We start from the raw sequence: 18763 nt of genomic DNA, 5'->3' as shown, positions 1-18763 counted from the left end.
CATCACATAAGTGCTGGCAAGCAAGAGGCCATGGAACCAGGTGAGTTTAATTATGGGCTATACCTGCTTCTGTGGATTATGGCTTGGTCATCTCTATGGATTACCCATGTCTCTTAAGTTAGAGATGTTTCCAGGAACTTTTTCTGGTTTTGTCAGTTTGTTTTGCTATCATTTCTAAAAGAAGCATTGATTTCTTCCGGCACAATCTTTAAAATAAAGATCAGGATCCCAATAGGCTGAGATGCATGTGAGCTCAAAAAACCTAAGGCCATTACCCAGATTATTGGTTGCTCGCTCCCACCTTTTCTGGATTTTTGATTATCCTTAGAAACGTGTTGAAATTAAAAAAAAAAAAAAAGTTTACTGACGAAGAGAGGTATGAATGCATCAAGAACAAGGTACAGAAACTGCCTCAAAAGGAAATTATACAAATTTGTTAATTTATTACAAAATGTCCACTCACAGAAATACACAAGAAAACTTTTATCCTCTTATATTTTGGGAAAGGAACTGGTGTCTCAGATACAAAATAATTTACACAGAATCCATACAGTTTTATTTTATATAGAAATAGGTCCTTATTACAACGGCTGTACAATTCACTACACTTCGTCTTATAATTACATAAAATCTTCTCTTTAGAAACATCTCAACAAAACATACAAAAAAAGCAAAGTGCATTTTTGAAAAGGAAAATCCACTCCTGGGTCTCGGTCAGGAAAGATATGTAGAAAGCTGTGGCATCCTCACTCCGAGGGCCAGCATGGCGGGGAAGGGGGTTTCCTGGGGCCCTGTCTGGCCTGTAAAACCTTCCCTTTCACAGTCCTTGAGTCCTGTCAGAATCCCAGAACATTACCTGCAGGATTGTACTTTGCGTTGAGTCACCTTTGTAGTTGCAATCACCGGGAAGTCAACAGAAGACAGTCCAGTGTTACATTCAGGAAAAGAAAAAAAAGCCAATCACCAGAACGGTGTGGGGAGAAGAGTCTCATTCCATTAGGGTTTAGGGCGGGTGGGTGGGAGGTGGGGGGGCTGCAGTCTGGTTAATAATGCCCAGCTTTGCTTTCTGATTGGTGGGCTGTTTTTGTTACTGGGGTCTCCGTGTGAAGTCAGGAGACTTGGTTAAAAAAAAAAAAAAAGAGGAAAGTGCCTACGTTATCTCCTTGTGCAGCTGTGCAAATTAAGACAGAAACGATCATCTAAACATAATGAGAAAAAAAATCATCTCTCCATTCAAGACATCGCTGACCGGGTGCTTCTCCGAGGAAAGAGGGTCTGGAGAGTGAAGGCCAATGAGCACATGCGCACGTGGCGCAGAGGCTGGTCCACGCTGGGAGGAGGGGCGATCCAGCAGAGACGCTCCATCTCTAAGCTGAACAGAGTGATGCTCTGATGCGCTCAGCTGGGGACCGCGGTCGGTCCGTCTGGGTATGGTTGTAGAGTGTGGCTATGAAGCACAGGGAAAGGGGAAACAGGGCCAGCTTCCCTGCTCACTCATGTCCATGCTGGCCGCTGCCCTCGGACATGGTCACCACCCAGGAGCTCTGAAATGGATGCGGCGTGCACGGAAGTTGGGGTGTCCTTTAAACCCTTCTCCCCAACTCCTTGGCCACCCGCCCCCTCGTCCGTCCATTGGTTAAAGCTGATGTGACCCAACCGAGGTGCCTGGCCACTACCGGGGCGGCTGCTGGAGGCCTGAGGACTCAGACAGGCTGCTGACCCTTCGGGCCGGGCGCGCGGGCCCCGGCGTCGGGTAGACCAGGGACCCTGGCTGTTGCGAGTAGGTGGAGAGAAGGAGGGAGTCCTGCTGCTCACTGTGCAGAGAGGTTGGCACCTGCACCTGGAAAGAAAGGAACCAGCTCCAGGGAAGGTTCTGGGATTCAGGGACTCCTTCCCTAAATGGCTGGGGCGGTGATGCAGTCCTCCTCAGATTAAAGGGTCCTCCTCCCCTGCCTGAAGACCTGGGGGGAAGGAAGCCCAGCTCTCAGGCCAGCACTAGGGGTTCCTCCTGGCCGGTGGCCGGGGGCCCGCTGCTGCTGCTGCTAAGTCACTTCAGTCGTGTCTGACTCTGTGTGACCCCACAGACGGCAGCCCACCAGGCTCCCCTGTCCCTGGGATTCTAGGCTGCAGGAAGTGGTTTCTTGAACACATGCACAGGAGCCCCCACATAGCCTGTGTGGTATTGGATGCTGGAACCTGACACCACATGCACATCATTGCCGGTACAGCATCTAAACAGGCCTGCAGTCCACATACTTTTCACTGGTGGTCCCTATTTCCAGAATCACTTCCAAATACAGCCATGTGCTAGGAAGCATCCTAATTTGAAGCTCAGAAACTCACTGGGTTTTCCTGGTGCCTCAGATGGTAAAGAATCCACCTGCAGTGCAGGAGACCTGGGTTCAATCCCTGGGTTGGGAAGATCCCCTGGAGAAGGGCATGGTAACCCAGTTCAGTATCCTCAAAGCCTGGAAAATCCCATGGACAGAGGAGCCTGGGGTGGGGGCTACAGTCCACAGAGCCTCAAAGAGTCAGACACGACTGAAAACTGACAACAACTGGTCAAACATTAACTCTGGAACCTTCAGTCTCACCTCGCATTATTTCCAGCCATGAAATCTCCCCTCTAAGGAACCCAGTCCACCCTGTTTCCAAAGCTGCGCAAGGCACATCTGCCCCTCTACCTCGGTGCAGGCTGCCTCTGTTGTTGAAACGTTGTCCCCTCACACTTCACACTCAGCCATCCACTCTTGGAGAGTTTCCATCCCCACGCCCCATCCTTTTTTGACCTTGGCCCCCCAGCCCCAGTGCTCCATTGGCACTGACTCTCTGTGATGTCCCCTGTCCCCCTGCACTCAGGGTCCCTGAGTGCTCCTTGCATCCTTAGCCCTGCATCTGGGTGGAACAGGCACCTACAAGCACGCCGGTGGCTCCTGATGAAGGCACAGATAGATGGGCAGCTTCTACCTTTCCCCCTGCCTTCTCCCCTCATCAGTTCCTGTCCCAGATCACTCCAGGGTCCTGCAAGCAGACCAGGGAGCAAAGATGCAGTCCAGAGTTAACTCCCACTAAGATGTGGTGTTAGGGAGATCTGAAAACTATGCCATAGCTGGTTTAGCCGCCTTGGAATTCAATTACAATTTAGAACTCGAGGAGGACTCTGCATCTTGGTCACCCCACACATTCGCCTATGGCTTCGAGGATGCCCAAGCGGGGCAGGCGGGGGTGGGCAAGCAAAAGCTACACTGTGCCTTCTGGTAGGGGCTTGAGGCTGTGGAGGAGGCCCCATTGGACAGGAAGGGGCACATGGGCATGTGTGGGAGGGAAGGCCAGACCCTGAGCAGACACTTCTGTCCCATCTGATCCCCCAGCCACTGACTCACAGCCCTTCTTTCCAGTGCTTGTGGAACTTGCTTAAAATAAGAAGTGACCACAAGATTACCTATATACAATGGAATATTACTCAGCCATTAAAAAGAATGGAATAATGCCATTTGCAGCAACATGGATGGATAGAGATTGTCATACTGAGTGAAGTAAGTCAGAGAAGGAGAAATAGTGTATGACATCTGTTATATGTGGAATCTAAAATGAAATTATACAAATTAACTTATTTACAAAACAGAAACAGACTCACAGACTTAAAAGAGAAGGAACTTATGGTCCCCAGGGGGGACAAAGGGAGAGAAGGGATAGTTAGGGAGTTAAGGATGGACATGTACACACTGCTGCATTTAAAATGGATATCCAACAAGGTCTTACTGTACAGCACAGGAGACTCTGCTCGTTGTTAAGTGGCAGCCTGGATGGGGTGGGAGTTTGGGGAAGAATGGATACATGTATATGTATGGCTGAATCCCTTTGCTGCCCACCTGAAACTATCACAACATTGTTAATCAGCTATACTCCAATATAAAATAAAACTTAAGAAAAAAAGAAGTGACCACAAGGAAACATGCCCCACATTTTCCTGGAAAGCCTCAAATTCATGCAATGTTATTCATTTAAAGGAAGTTTGATGAACCTTTAAACATGATGTAATTTTCTACTCGTATGAGATACTGCATATAAACACACTAACAAGCCCAAAAAACATGGCAATCAGTGTCTGATTTTTGCTCTAAGAAAGTGTAGACACCATAATAAAAATTACTTTTTAAAAAATGGACCTTCTTAGTGCATAACGACAAGAGGCCAAATAGCTGCTTCTAAGTTTCTCACACTGTATATACATAGACTTTATCAACTTGGAGCGTGATAAACTTTAGAAATGATAAAGTTTCAAATATGAATCTGTCTGAGGCTTATTTTTATACTGACGCCTAGAACCCCGTTGAAAGCCCGGAACGGAAGGAAGGGCCCATCAGGCCTGGGCTGGGGACTCGGCCCTGTCTCCCCCTCCCCAGGCGCAGCCCAGCCCCACCTGAAGAAAGTGCGGAGGCTGCGGCTGGGCCTGTGCAGGCTTCAGGGGTGACGGCTGGGAGGCGGGGAAGCTGGGCTGCAGCCCCATCAGCAGGACAGGGGTGGCGGCGCTGCTGCTGGTGGTGTGCACGTCGGGGTTCTGAAACACGGCCTGGCTCTGTGGATACCTGTTTGGTGACACACAGAAGAAAGACCTTTACAAAAACTATTGACATGACACCAAGGACATGGATGACAAGAGGAAAACAGACAGACAGGACTTCATCACAGCTAAGACCTTGTGAGCATCACTGTCCATGCAGTGAAAACATTGCCGGAAAAAAAAAAGCTGTCAGAAAAATCTTTGCAAGTCCTGTATCTAATAAGAGGTTGCTCTCCAGCTACATTTCTACAACTCACCACCACAACAAATGCAAATAACCTGGTTAAAAAATGGGCAAAAGGCTTGAGTAGACATCCTGGAAAGAAAAGGTCCAAATGGCCAATAAGCACATGAAAAGAGTCATTAGGGAAATGCAAATCAAAACCAAATGAGGACTTCCCTGATGGCACAGTGGATAAGAATCTGCCTGCCAATGCAGGAGACAAGGGTTCAGTCCCTGGTCATACCACATGCCACGGGGCAAACTAATCCCCACAAATGTTACCATGGCAAAACTGGGAGAGTCAACAGTGTTACTCAGCATGCAGTTGGCATCATTGTAAACAAACAAGTTAAGGGCAAGATTCTTGCCAAGAGAATTAATGTGTGTACTGAACATATTAAGCACTCTAAGAGCTTCCTGAAATGTGTGAAGGAAAATGATCAGAAAAAGAAGGAAGCCAAAGAGAAAGGGACTTGGGTTCAGTTGAAGTGCCAGCCCTGCCCATCAACAGAAAATTGGATTAAAGATTTACTGAGCATGGCCTCGCCCATTAGAGCAAGACCCCGATTCCCCCACAGCCAGGCCCTCCCATCAGGAACCTTCAACAAGCCCCTTAGTCTCATCCATCAGAGGGTAGACAGAATGAAAACCACAGTCACAGAAAACTAACCAAACTGATCACATGGATCACAGCCTTGTCTAACTCAATGAAACTATGAGCCATGCCGTGTAGGGCCACCCAAGACAGACAGGTCATGGTGGAGATTTCTGACAAAGTGGTCCACTGGAGACGGGAATAGCAAACCACTTCAGTATTCTTGCCTTGAGAACCCCATGAACCCAGGATGAAAAGGAAAAAAGACATACACTGAAAGGTGAACTCTCCAGGTTGGTAGATGCCCAATATGCTACTGGAGAAGAGTAGAGAAATAACTCCAGAAAGAATGAAGAGACAAAGCCAAAGCAAAACAATGCCCCATTATGGATGTGACTGGTGATGGAAGTAAAGTTCAGTGCTGTAAAGAACAATATTGCATCAGATCAGATCAGATCAGTCGCTCAGTCGTGTCCGACTCTTTGCGACCCCATGAATCACAGCACGCCAGGCCTCCCTGTCCATCACCAACTCCCGGAGTTCACTCAGACTCACGTCCATCGAGTCAGTGATGCCATCCAGCCATCTCATCCTCTGTTGTACCCTTCTCCTCTTGCCCCCAATCCCTCCCAGCATCAGAGTCTTTTCCAATGAGTCAACTCTTCTCATGAGGTGGCCAAAGTACTGGAGTTTCAGCTTTAGCATCATTGCATAGGAACCTGGAATGTTAGGTCCATGAATCAAGGTAAATTGGAAGTGGTCAAACAGATGGCAAGAGTGAACATTGACATTTTAGGAATCAGTGAATGAAAATGGAATGAGCGAATTTAATTCAGATGACCATTATATCTACTACTGTGGGCAAGAACCCCTTAAAAGAAATGGAGTAGCCCTCACAGTCAACAAGAGAGTCTGAAATGCAGTACTTGGGTATAATCTAAAAAATGACAGAATGATCTCTGTTTGTTTTCAAGGCAAACCATTCAATATCACAATAATCCAAGCCTATGCCCTAATTGAAGAAAGTAGGGAAAACCACTAGACCATTCAGGTATGACCTAAATCAAATCCCTTATGATTACACAGTGTAAGTGAGAAATAGACTTAAGGGACTAGATTTGATAGACAGAGTACCTGATGAACTATGGATGGAGGTTCGTGACCTTGTACAGGAGACAGGGAGCAAGACCATCCCCAAGAAAAAGAAATGCAAAAGAGGAAACTGGCTGTCTGAGGCCGCCTTACAAATAACTGAAAAGAAGATCAGTGAAAAGCAAAGGAAAAAAGGAAAGATATACCCATTTGAATGCAGAGTTCCAGAGAACTGCAAGGAGAGATAAGAAAGCCTTCCTCAGTGATCAGTGCAAAGAAATAGAGGAAAATAATAGAATAGGAAAGACTAGAGATCTCCTCAAGAAAATTAGAGATACCAAGGGAACATTTCATGTGAAGATGGGCTCAATAAAGTATAGAAATGGTAATAGACCTAACAGAAGCAGAGGATATTAAGAGGTGGCAAGAATACACAGAAGAACTGTACAAAAAAGATCTTCATGACCAAGATAATCAAGATGGTGTGATCACTCAGCTAGAACCAGACATCCTGAAATGTGAAGTCAAGTGGGCCTTAGGAAGCATCACTACAAACAAAGCTAGTGGAGGTGATAGAATTCCAGTTGAGCTATTTCAAATCCTGAAAGATGATGCTGTGAAAGTGCTGCACTCAATATGCCAGCAAATTGGGAAAACTCAGCAGTGGCCACAGGACTGGAGAAGGTCAGTTTTCATTCCAATCCCAAAGAAAGGCAATGCCAAAGAATGCTCAAACTACCGCACAATTGCACTCATCTCACACGCTAGTAAAGTAATGCTCAAAATTCTCCAAGCCAGGCTTCAGCAATACGTGAACCATGAACTTCCAGATGTTCAAGCTGGTTTTAGAAAACCAGAGATCAAATGGCCAACATCTGCTGGATCATCAAATAAGCAAGAGAGTTCCAGAAAAACATTTATTTCTGCTTTATTGACTATGCCAAAGCCTTTGACTGTGTAGCTCACAATAAACTGTGGAAAATTCTGAAAGAGATGGGAATACCAGATCACCTGACCTGCCTCTTGAGAAACCTATATGCAGGTCAGGAAGCAACAGTTAGAACTGGACATGGAACAACAGACTGATTCCAAATAGGAAAAGGAGTATGTCAAGGCTGTATATTGTCACCCTGCTTATTTCACTTATATGCAGAGTACATCATGAGAAACACTGGACTGGAAGAAACACAAGCTGGCATCAAGATTGCGGGGAGAAATATCAATAACCTCAGATATGCAGATGACACCATCCTTATGGCAGAAAGTGAAGAAGAACTAAAGAGCCTCTTGATGAGAGTGAAAGAGGAGAGTGAAAAAGTTGGCTTAAAGCTCAACATTCAGAAAACTAAGATCATGGCATCTGGTCACATCACTTCATGGCAAATAGATGGGGAAACAGTAGAATCAGTGGCTGACTTTATTTTTTGGGCTCCAAAATCACTATGGATGGTGACTGCCGCCATGAAATTAAAAGAGGTTTACTCCTTGGAAGGAAAGTTATGACCAACCTAAGACAGCATATTAAAAAGCAGAGACATTACTTTGTCAACAAAGGTCCGTCTAGTCAAGGCTATGGTTTTCCAGTAGTCATGTATAGATATGAGAATTGGACTATAAAGAAAGCTGAGCACCGAAGAATTTTGAGCTGTGGTGTTGGAGAAGACTCTTGAGAGTCCCTTGGACTGCAAGGAGATCCAACCAGTCCATCCTAAAGGAAATCTGTCCTGAATATTCATTGGAAGGACTGATGTTGAAGCTGAAACTCCAATACTTTGGCCACCTGATGCAAAGAGCTGACTCATTTGAAAAGACCCTGATGCTGGGAAAGATTGAGGGCAGGAGGAGAAGGGGATGACAGAGGATGAGATGGTTGGATGGCATCACCGACTCAATGGACATGAGTTTGGGTAAACTCCAGGAGTTGGCGATGGACAGGGAGGCCTGGCATGCTGCAGTCCATGGGGTTGCAAAGAGTCGGACACGACTGAGCGACTGAACTGAACTAAATACTCCAATCACTACTGCGGAAAAAGCTGAAGGTGAACAGTTCTACGAGGGCCTCCAAGACCTTTTAGAACTAAACCAAAAAAAACCCAAAAGTCCTTTTCATCAAAAAGGCATGGAATGCAAAAGTAGGAAGTCAAGAGATATCTGGAGTAACAGGCAAGTTTGGCCTTGGAGTACAGAATGAAGCAGGGCAAAGACTAACAGAGATTTGCCAAGAGAATGCACTGGTCACAGCAAACACCCTCGTCCAACAACATAAGAGATGACTCTACACATGGACGTTACCAGATGGTCAATACCTAAATCAGACTGAATATATTCTCTGCAGCCAAAGATGGAGAAGCTCTATACAGTCAGTAAAAACAAGAGGAGCTGACTGGATCAGATCGTGAACCCCGTATTGCAAAGTTCAGAATTAAATTGAAGAAAGTAGGAAAAACCAATAGGCCATTCAGGTATGACCTAAATCAAATCCTTATGATTATACAGTGGAAGTGAGAAACAGATTCAAAGGATTAGATCTGATAGACAGGGTGCCTGAAGAACTATGGATGGAGATTCATAACATTGTACAGGAGGCAGTGATCAAGACCATCTCCAAGAAAAAGAAATGCAAAAAGGCAAAATAGTGGTCTCAGGAGGCCTTACAAATAGCTAAGAAAAGAAGAGAAGCTAAAGGCAAAGGAGAAAAGGAAAGTTAGATCCATATGAATGCAGAGTTCCAAGGAATAGCAAGGAGAGATAAGCAATCCTTCTTAAGTGATCAATGCAAAGAAATAGATGAAAATAGAATGAGAAAGACTAGAGATCTCTTCAAGAAAATTAGAGATACCAAGGGAACATCTTCATGCAAAGATGGGCACAATAAAGGACAGAAATGGTATGGACTTAACAGAACCAGCATGTAATAAAAAGAGGTGGCAAGAATACACAGAAGTATACAAAAAAGATCTTAATGACCCAGATAACCATGATGATGTGACCACTCACCTAGAACCAGACATCCTGGAGTGCAATGTCAAGTGGGTCTTAGAAAGCATCACTATGAACAAAGCTAGTGGAAGTGATGGAATTCCAGTTGAGCTATTTCAAATTCTAAAAGATGATGCTGTGAAAGTGCTGCATTCAATATGCCAGCAAATTTGGAAAACTCAGCAGTGGCCACAGGACTGGAAAAGGTCAGTTTTCATTCCAATCAATCCCAAAGAAAGGCAATGCCAAAGAATGCTCAAACTACTGCACAATTGCACTCAAATCACATGCTAGCAAAGTAGTACTCAAAATCATCCAAGTTTGGTTTCAACAGTATGTGAACCAAGAACTTCCAGATGTTCAAGCTGGTTTTAAAAAAGGCAGAGGAACCAGAGATCAAACGGCCAACATCTGCTGGATCATAGAAAAAGCAAGAGAATTTCAGAAAAACATATATTTCCGCTGGTAAAGAATCTGCCTGCAGTGCGAAAGGCCTGGGTTCAATCCCTGGGTTGGGAAGATCCTCTGGAGAAGGAAAGGCTACCCATTCCAGTATTCTGGCCTAGAGAATTCACAGTCCATGGGGTCACAGAGAGAGACAACTGAGTGACTTTCACTTTCACTTTCTTCTTCATTGACTATGCTAAAGCCTTTCACTGTGTGGATCACAGCAAACTGTGGAAGAATATTCCCATTCTTGAAGAGATGGGAATACCAGACCACCTGACCTGCCTCCTGAGAAATCTGTATGCAGGTCAAGAAGCAACAATTAGAACTGGATAAGAAATGATGGACTGGTTCAAAATTGGGAAAAGAGTACATCAAGGCAGAGTACATCATGAGAAACATTGGGCTGGATGAAGCACAAGCTGGAATCAAGATTGCTGGGAGAGTTATCAATAACCTCAGATATGCAGATGACAGCATCCTTATGGAAGAAAGCAAAGAGGAACTAAAGAGCCTCTTGATGAAGGTGAGAGAGGAGAATGAAAAAGCTGGCTTAAAAATTAACATTCAGAAAACTAAGCTCATGGCATCTGGTCACATCACTTCATGGCAAATAGATGGGTAAACAGTGGAAACAGTGACAGACTTTATTTTCTTGGGCTCCAGAATCACTGCAGATGGTCACTGCAGGCATGAAATTAAAAGATGCTTCCTCCTTGGAAGTAAAACTATGATCAACCTAGACAGCATATTAAAAAGTAGAGATGTTACTTTGCCAACGATGGTCTGTCTAGTCAAAGCTATGGTTTTTCCAGTGATCATGTATGGATGTGAGAGTTGGACCATAAAGAAACTGAGGGCCGAAAAATTGATGCTTTTGAACTGTGGTGTTGGAGAAGACCCTTCAGAGTCCCTTGGACTGCAAGGAGATCCAAACAGTCCATCCTAAAGGAAATCAACCCTGATTATTCATTGTAAGGACTGATGCTGAAGCTGAAGCTCCAATACTTTGGCCACCTGATGTGAAGAGCTGACTCACTGGAAAAGACCCTGATGCTGGGAAAGATTGAAGGCAGGAGGAGAAGGGGGTGTCAGAGGATGCGATGGTTGGATGGCATCACCGACTCGATGGACATGAGCTTGAGTAAGCTCCAGGAATTGGTGATGGACAGGGAGGCCTGGTGTGCTGCAGACCGTGGGGTCTCAAAGAGTCCGACACGACTGAGGGACTGAACTGAACTGAAAGCACTCCAGAGCACCACAACTCTGGAGCCCGTTTGGTGCTAACGTTGAGCCCTTGTGCCCGTGAGCCCGCATGCTCCCGTTGAGTCTGTGAGCCTCGTGCCCGTGCTCTGCCACAAGAGCAGCCACCACAATGAGAGGCCCTGGCACTGCGACAGAGTCTCCACTGCTCACCAAAACTAAAGAAAGGTTATGCAGCGAGAAAGACCCAGCGCAGTCACAGAAGAAAAAATCAAAATGAGGTATCATTTCATTACAAGTTAACGAAAAAAAGTTGTACATAACAAGTATTGTTGAGGATGCGGAGAAATTGGAGCTCTTGTGCCCTGTTGGTGGGAGGGTAAAATGGTGTAACTGCTGTGCAAAACAGTGTGAAGTTTCCTCAAAAAGTTAAACTTAGGTTACCGTGTGATTCAGCAATTCTACTTTTGGGTATGTGCCCCAGAGAAGTGAAAGTAGGGGACGGAAACAGTTATTTGAACATCCACGGTCGTAGAAGCGTTATTTACAATAGCGAAAAACTGGAAGTAACCCCACATTCATTGATAGATGATAGATAAACAAGGAGCCATGTATACAGACAGTGGAGCATCATTCAGCTTTAGAAAGCAAGGAGATTCTCATACAGGTCACACCATGGGCGAGCCTCAAAGACATCACACCGAGTGAAATAAGCCCATCACAAAATATGAATACTGTACGAGTCCACTTAGATGAGACACCTAGAGAAGACAATTGATAAGAGACAAAAAGCAGAAGGCTGGGGGCAGAGCAAATAGGAAGTTGGGGTTTAATGGGGACACGGCTTCAATTTGAGAGGATGAAACAGTGCTGGAGATGGACGGTGGTGATGGTTGCACAAAAACGGGGATGTACTTGTGCTATTGCATTGTACGCTTAAATATAGCTAAAATGGGAAATTTTATGTTATATAGAATATACATTTTTTCCTAAAAGAAAGAGTACTTGATGATAATGGCCAAGTAACAAGGGGAATGCCATTTGGGAGAACTCTGGAGGAGTCCAGACCAGCAAAGAAATCGAAAGTGTTAGCCACTCAGTCGCGTCAGACTCTTTGCGACCCCATGGACCATAGCCCACTAGACTCCTCTGTCCATGGGATTCTTCAGGCAAGAAAATTGGAGTGGGTAAGCCATTCCCTTCTCCAGGGGATCTTCCTGACCCAGGGATCAAACCCAGGTCTCCTGCATTGCAGGCAGATTCTTTAGCATCTGAGCCGCCACGGAAGCCCAGAAATAGATATTTAAAGATACTATACAGGGACTTCCCTGGTGGTCCAGTGGTTAAGACTTCACCTTCCAAGGGAGGAGGTGCGGGTTTCATTGCTGGTCAGGGGGCTAAGACCCCACATGCCTCCTAGTCAGAAAACCAAAACACAATACAGAAACAATACTCTAACACATTCAATACAGATGTTAAAAACGGTCTACATGCAAAAAGTCTTTTTTAAAAAAGATACTATGGAGAAGTCCATTTATATTTTTAGAAGTGTTCTATCTCTACATGGGTCGTTTTATGGTAACAGGCACTGGGGATTCCAAAATTTCAGGGGCCTATGCGTGTGGGAGGCAGACTCTGACCTGCCCCAGAAGACGGAGTGTTAGGTCATGTCTGGAGGAGATGGACGGGGAGATGTGGACGGTATAAATTACTGGGTTGACCGAAAATGACAGTTTAGATGTTTCAGAGGAAAGAATTTCTGTTTTTGCCTAGTTTCCTGCATTTGAAACATCTCTGGAAAGTGATGTCACAATAAGTGTTTCCACTTATCTGGATCATTTAGAAAGAACAGTCCAAAACCAAAACCAGCATCCCGCACACCCCTCCAGGCAACAGAGAGCATCCAAGAGTTTAAAGGCAGTTTCCTTGCAGTGTACAGCTCCTGCCACCCCCGATGCCACCACCCCCACCATCATAGGGTTTTCATGGATATAGGTATGGGCCCCAGTCTTCAGAAATGCTCAGTAATCATCACTGTGCCTATTACTACTGGAGGAGGACACAGGAAGGACTCCAGGCAGGTAGCCCCCAGGGCATGAATGGAAGGCCCCTGCGTCTGGGCACAGCAGGCCTCATTAGCTAGCCCTGTTCCCGTGAACTTCTGACGCAAATGAAACCAGTGTTTATATGACCACGGTGTCTGCTTTATTTCAAAGGGCTTGGAACTATTTTCCAGTGGCTTTTCAAGGATTCACTCCTCTGGCTCCAGTAAACCTCTGTCCCTCGTAATGAAATTGGCTCAGCACAGCTGCCCGGGTACTGGGGGTGGCAAGCAAAGAGCCCGGGGCGAGGAGAGAGAGAAGGCTCCATGTTTGGGAGGGCAGGAGGGCCCCACGTCTGCACAGGGTCCTAGTTCAGGGCCCATCCTCGGAACCAGAGAGCAACAAGCTCGTGTGGGGGAATCTGCCAGCATCGGGTGGCCAGCCGGAGCTGCACAGGAGCCCTGGGGAAGGGGGACAAGGCTCTGTAAGACTCCGTTGACCCGGGATGTTACCCCTTAGACATGCACAGATGGGAAGACGGCGATGAACTTGGCACGTAACGAATTATTTCCTTCAGGTCTTGTTCTCAGCCTGGAATGCTGACGTGAAGTTTTCTCTCTTGACACAGGAAATGGAGGAAGAACAGCTGAGGGGAGGAGTCCTTTAGAAAGGTGTGGGCGCATGTGGATCCGTCCTGCAGTGCCCGACTCGCAGGTGTTTGGCTGGTCCAGGCAGATGAAACCCTGCAGCCTGAGACCACTCAGTGTGGCTCCATGCCCCACCCCTCCCCAACCTGGGCCACCTACTTGACTTGCCGTCCAGTCCTCCCGACCTCTGAGGGCTGCCTCGCGTCACAGGATCCGGGCATCATGGGCTGGATGGGCTGGCTCAGCAGTAGCCTTAGAGCCGAGGAGGACAGAAATGAGAAACTGATCAGTACCCAAGCTGTGGACCCGCCGGCCAATCTGCACCTGCCGAGCCTCACTGGACCCTTTCTGGCTGGCCCCACAGAATCCCGGCTGCTCTGTTCTGGAGGATCCTTGCTGCAGGAGGTCTCTTCCTCTGGCCATCGAGACCCTAGCCCTGTCCTGTCACTTCATGAGCTGAGGTCAACTGCAGAGTTGATTAACAAATGAGTCATTTCACAAAAGGGAAACAGACTCACAGACTTAGAGAACAAACTTACGATTGCCAGAGGGAAGGATGAGGGGATAGTTGGGGAATTGGGGATAGACATGTACACATGGCTATATTTAGGATAGATAACCAACAAGAACTTACTGTACAGCACAGGGAACTCTGCTCAGTGTTATGTGACAGCCTGGATGGGCAGGGAGTCTGGGGGAGAATGGACACATGTATATGTATGGCTGAGTCCCTTCGCTGTCCACCTGAAACTATCACAACACTGTTAATCTGCTTTATGAAAAAAGTGAAAGTGTTAGCTGATCAGTCGTGTCTGATTCTTTGTGACCCCATGGGCTATAGCCTGCCAGGCTCCTCTGTCTATGGAATTCTCCAGGCAAGAATACTGGAGTGGGTTGCCACTGCCTTCTCCAGGGATCGAAACTGGGTCTCCTGTATTGGCAGGCAGATTCTTCACTGGCTGAGCGACCAGGGACTCCAATACAAAATAAAAAGTTCAATTAAAAAAACTGCAGAGGATTTAGAGTCTGTTTGTCTAAACTCTGCCTCCATCTTCAGCAGAGAGCGGAGATGAACAGTGTAAAACTGTCTTGGGTATCTTTCCAAGGACAGAGTCTATACCTGAGCTGCCGGTCATGGCTGAAGTCCGGGCTGGGTTGGCCCTGGGGGGCCTCCTGGGAGGCGGAAGCTGGCGTGGTCAGGCTCAGAGCCAACGGGAGCGCAGTGGTGGTGCTGCTAAACTGGGGTGTCAGGCTGCTCCCCTGAATCATCTGTGAGCTTCTCAATGGCTTTGGACCCTGGAGCAACCATCGAAACAAGAAAGGTAAACCTTCAGCTCAACTCAGGTGTCACCTCCCCAGAACCTCTTTCTGTATTCCGCTTAGGCCTTTCCGAACATTTAGGACCCACTGACCATCATTATGATGTTTTGGTGTTATGACTGGCTTTCCTGTTGGACTGTAAGCAGCTCAAGAATTCTTTAAACCCTTTGGGATTTAAAGGACAGTGCCAGGCTTGGAGCAGGCAAGCCGTTACTGAATCCATGATTGTTTTGTTATTTTGTTCATAAGTCCTGTGTGACTCTTTGCAACCCCATGGACTGTAGGAGCCCCCCAAGCTCCTCCTCCTCTTGCCTGGGATTTCCCAGGCAAGAATGCTGCAGTGGGTTGCCATTCCCTTCTCTAGGGAATCTTCCTGACCCAGGGATCAAACCCATGTCTCCTGTATTGGCAGGTGGATTCTTTATTGCTGAGCCACCAGGGAAGCCCAAATTCATGATTATGTGTATAAATAAAAGAGGCTTCAGGAAAAGCTGTATCCAGCCTTCCAAACTGTGATGGTCTGGAAGCAGGGGCTCAGAACTTCTTGAATCCACTGGGTTCAAGTGCCACTGAGTGATGGGTGACCCTGTCAGACTGCAAGGTCACTGGTAGTAAGTGGTAATGACTGGGAGGGCAGGGCTTGAGAGGGAATCTTGGGCACCAGGAGGAGCATGGTGACTCTGCAGAAAGGGATGGTAAACAGAAGTGGATAACTGTTCTCACACGTGTGTGTGCATGCTAAGTTGCTTCAGTCGTGTCCAATCTGTGTGACCCTATGGACTGTAGCCTGCCAGGTTCCTCTGTCCATGGGATTTCCCAGGCAAGAATACTAGAGTGGGTTGCCATTTCCTCCTCCAGGGGATCTTCCTGACTCAGGGATCAAACCTATGTCTCGTATCTCCTGTACTGGCAGGTGGGTTCCTTACCACTAGCACCGCCTGGGAAGCCTGAAGCCAGGGGTGATGACGGACACAAGGACATGTGTGTGTCCCCACATGTGGGGATGTGTGGCTTTCAGCATGCACGGCAGAGACGGCCATTTCTACCTCTAGCCAAGCTCAGAATCAGAGCTGAACATTCCAGCTGCATGATACCTTGCTTTAATATATTGATAAAACACAGAAGGGAACCAGTAGAACTTGGGACTTCAAAGTGACAAAGACAAGAAAAACCGCATCATGATTATCCAGCTCTGGTCATAGGAGAAGTAGATTTCTGGTTCGTGAAGACCATCTGCTGGTGACAGGGACTGAGCCTGGAGATGAGCACATTTACCTGGGTCGATACCACACTCGATTCTCTTAGCAGGTGCTGGTTTGTGACCTGGGCAGAGGCTATCTGCCCTGGAAGCTGCGGGCTGGCCACAAGCTGGGGACCTGGGCCGGACCTCTGCTGGAGCTGCTGCTGAGTCTCCGGCCGCTGGGCACTGCTGAAGCTCAGGGATCCATCTGGCTGCTGCAGAAACATCTGGAAGCACAACAGAAATGCCGTAAGGCTGTGATCACTGTCCTCACGGGCCCGCAACTTCTTTGTATGGCCTGCCTATCCCCGGCATAATGGCAGCTTTCTTACTCAGGCTGACCTGCCTGGGAAGGTTCACCCACTAGACGTGGAGACACTGAGCACCTGGGAGGCCACCAGCAGAGCGCATGAGCCAGAGAGGGGCAGCCAGTGGCAGGGTGCCGACCTGGCCTGCAAGAAGGCTCCGGTCTAGTGACGGGGGTCTGACAGGGTGAAAGATGCTGAGACCCAGGTATGCCACTTGACATGCTCTTTTAGTCTGTACTGGTTTGTCACTTTCTTATTAGAAGGAGAAACGTCTTGTGAATGGAAGGAGTAGCACAATCACGGTGGCACAGGGTTGGTTGACTAGTGGTGGGGGGCACGTCGTCCTGGCAGTAGGACCTATGTCCGGGCTTGAATCTCTGACCAGTGACCATCATCTGTACCCATCCTATGGTTTGTATCATCTGTCCAGCTCCCAGCTGAGAGGGCAGTCCTGCCCTGGTTAACTAGGTGCCTCTGCATTTCCAGGATGGCAGGTAAGTCCAAAGGATGACATAACATCAAGTCCATGAACTTTAAAATGATGTTTAAGAAAAAGTTTTACAATCACCACACTAATCTCTATGTGCTATTTAATATGTCTCAGACATTCAATAAGCACAGCTATATCAGCCTGGTAGTTTTAGTGGCAAAGGTTTAAGAGAATTTGATCCAGTTCATAAAGAGTGTTTAAAAGGTTATAAGAACCTTGGTCTACTTTGTTTATAAATTTGGTATATCCAATAACAATTCCTTAAGGACTTCCCTGTTGGCCCAGTGGTAAAGAATCTGCCTGCTAATGCAGAGGACACAGGTTCGATCCCTGGTCTGGGAAGATGCCACTTGCCTTATTGTGTAACTAAGCTCGTGAGCCTCAATTACTGAGGCTAAAAGCCACACCTACTGAAACCCATGCACCTACAGCCTGTGTTCCACAAGAGAAGCCCCTGCAATGAGGAGCCTGCACACCCCAACAAAGAGAAGCCCCCATTTGCCACAACTAGGGAAAGACTGCTTGAAGCAACAAAGCCCCAGAAAAGCCAGAAATAATACAGAAATAAATTTTTTTAAAAGAGAATTCCTTAAGGGCCCAGAAACATTTTACTTCTTAGGTTTATAAGTCCGCCTAGCCAAGAACACAAAATATCTGAAAGGTTAAGCTATATTAAATTTGTAAATTAATGGTTTTCATAATGAATGTTATTTACCATTTGTTAAGTTTATAAATTAATTGAATGTGAACACAAGTAAAAGCACTGATATTTTTGGCCACATCAGTAGATTTGTAAATAAAATGTAATCTGTGGATTGACTGTAAAGGTTTAAGAAAGAGAACTTTAGTAATTTCTATCATACTTTAAACTTAAGACCTGTGACTAGCTCTTTTTAAAAAAAGTTCCTCTTGAGCATTAAAAACTGGTATTATCTGTATCGTGGGCTTCCCTGGTGGCCCAGATGGTAAAGAATCTGCCTGGAATGCAGGAGACCTGGGTTCAGTCCCTGGCTCGGGAAGATCCCCTGGAGGAGGGCATGGCAACCCACTCCAGTATTCTGGCCTGGAGAATCCCATGAACAGAGGAGCCTGGAGGGCTATAGTCCATGGGGTCACATAGAGTCGGACATGACTGAGCAACCAACACTTTCACTTCCATTATCTGTATCAGATTCTTGACAAGCAGTATCCCACTCCACTTTAGATCCTTAGCTCTGAGGGCTGAAAGACTCTCCCCCCTGATCGTCTGGAATTTTACCCCGAATACCTGCATTCAGGGTGGCATAACCTCACACCCAGTATGGAACTGACATGCTGACACATGCTGAGTGACAGAGTTGTTTTGGAATCACGCCAGGCAGGTGCTTAATCAGTTAGTTCCAGCATCTCCTCCATAGGGTGTGTCAAGCCCTGAGCAAGATGACCATCTAATGCCCTTCCAGCCATACCACCAGGCAGGTCTTCCCACTTTCCTTCCTGCCCCAACCCACCAGAAAAACCTGCAATTTTGACTGAAGGCTCTTTGTCACTTTAGAATTTAAGAAGAATTTTCTGGGTCTCCATCCTCTCAGATCCAATACCCGAATGTTCAGAATTAGTGCTTTACACAACCT

General features: G+C 46.6%; 1 protein-coding gene across 6 annotated transcripts in view; it reads right to left on the bottom strand.

Moving 5' to 3' along the window:
- Positions 1-419: 419 nt before the first annotated feature.
- The window catches only part of NPAS2 (neuronal PAS domain protein 2), a 198905-nt gene continuing 180561 nt past the window's right edge, over positions 420-18763 (bottom strand). For 3 of the 6 annotated variants that reach the window (XM_059891469.1, XM_059891470.1, XM_024999128.2), the window contains 5 exons: positions 16388-16579; positions 14913-15088; positions 13952-14044; positions 4424-4589; positions 420-1840 (listed from right to left, as the gene is read on the bottom strand). In XM_059891469.1, the coding sequence (XP_059747452.1) occupies positions 1673-1840; positions 4424-4589; positions 13952-14044; positions 14913-15088; positions 16388-16579 (795 nt within the window). In that variant the 3' untranslated portion in view covers positions 420-1672. 6 annotated transcript variants of the gene reach the window in all.

Source organism: Bos taurus, chromosome 11 (assembly GCF_002263795.3).
Source record: "Bos taurus isolate L1 Dominette 01449 registration number 42190680 breed Hereford chromosome 11, ARS-UCD2.0, whole genome shotgun sequence".
NCBI classification, from domain to species: Eukaryota; Metazoa; Chordata; class Mammalia; order Artiodactyla; family Bovidae; genus Bos; species Bos taurus.
This window is presented reverse-complemented; position numbering and strand designations above follow the sequence as displayed.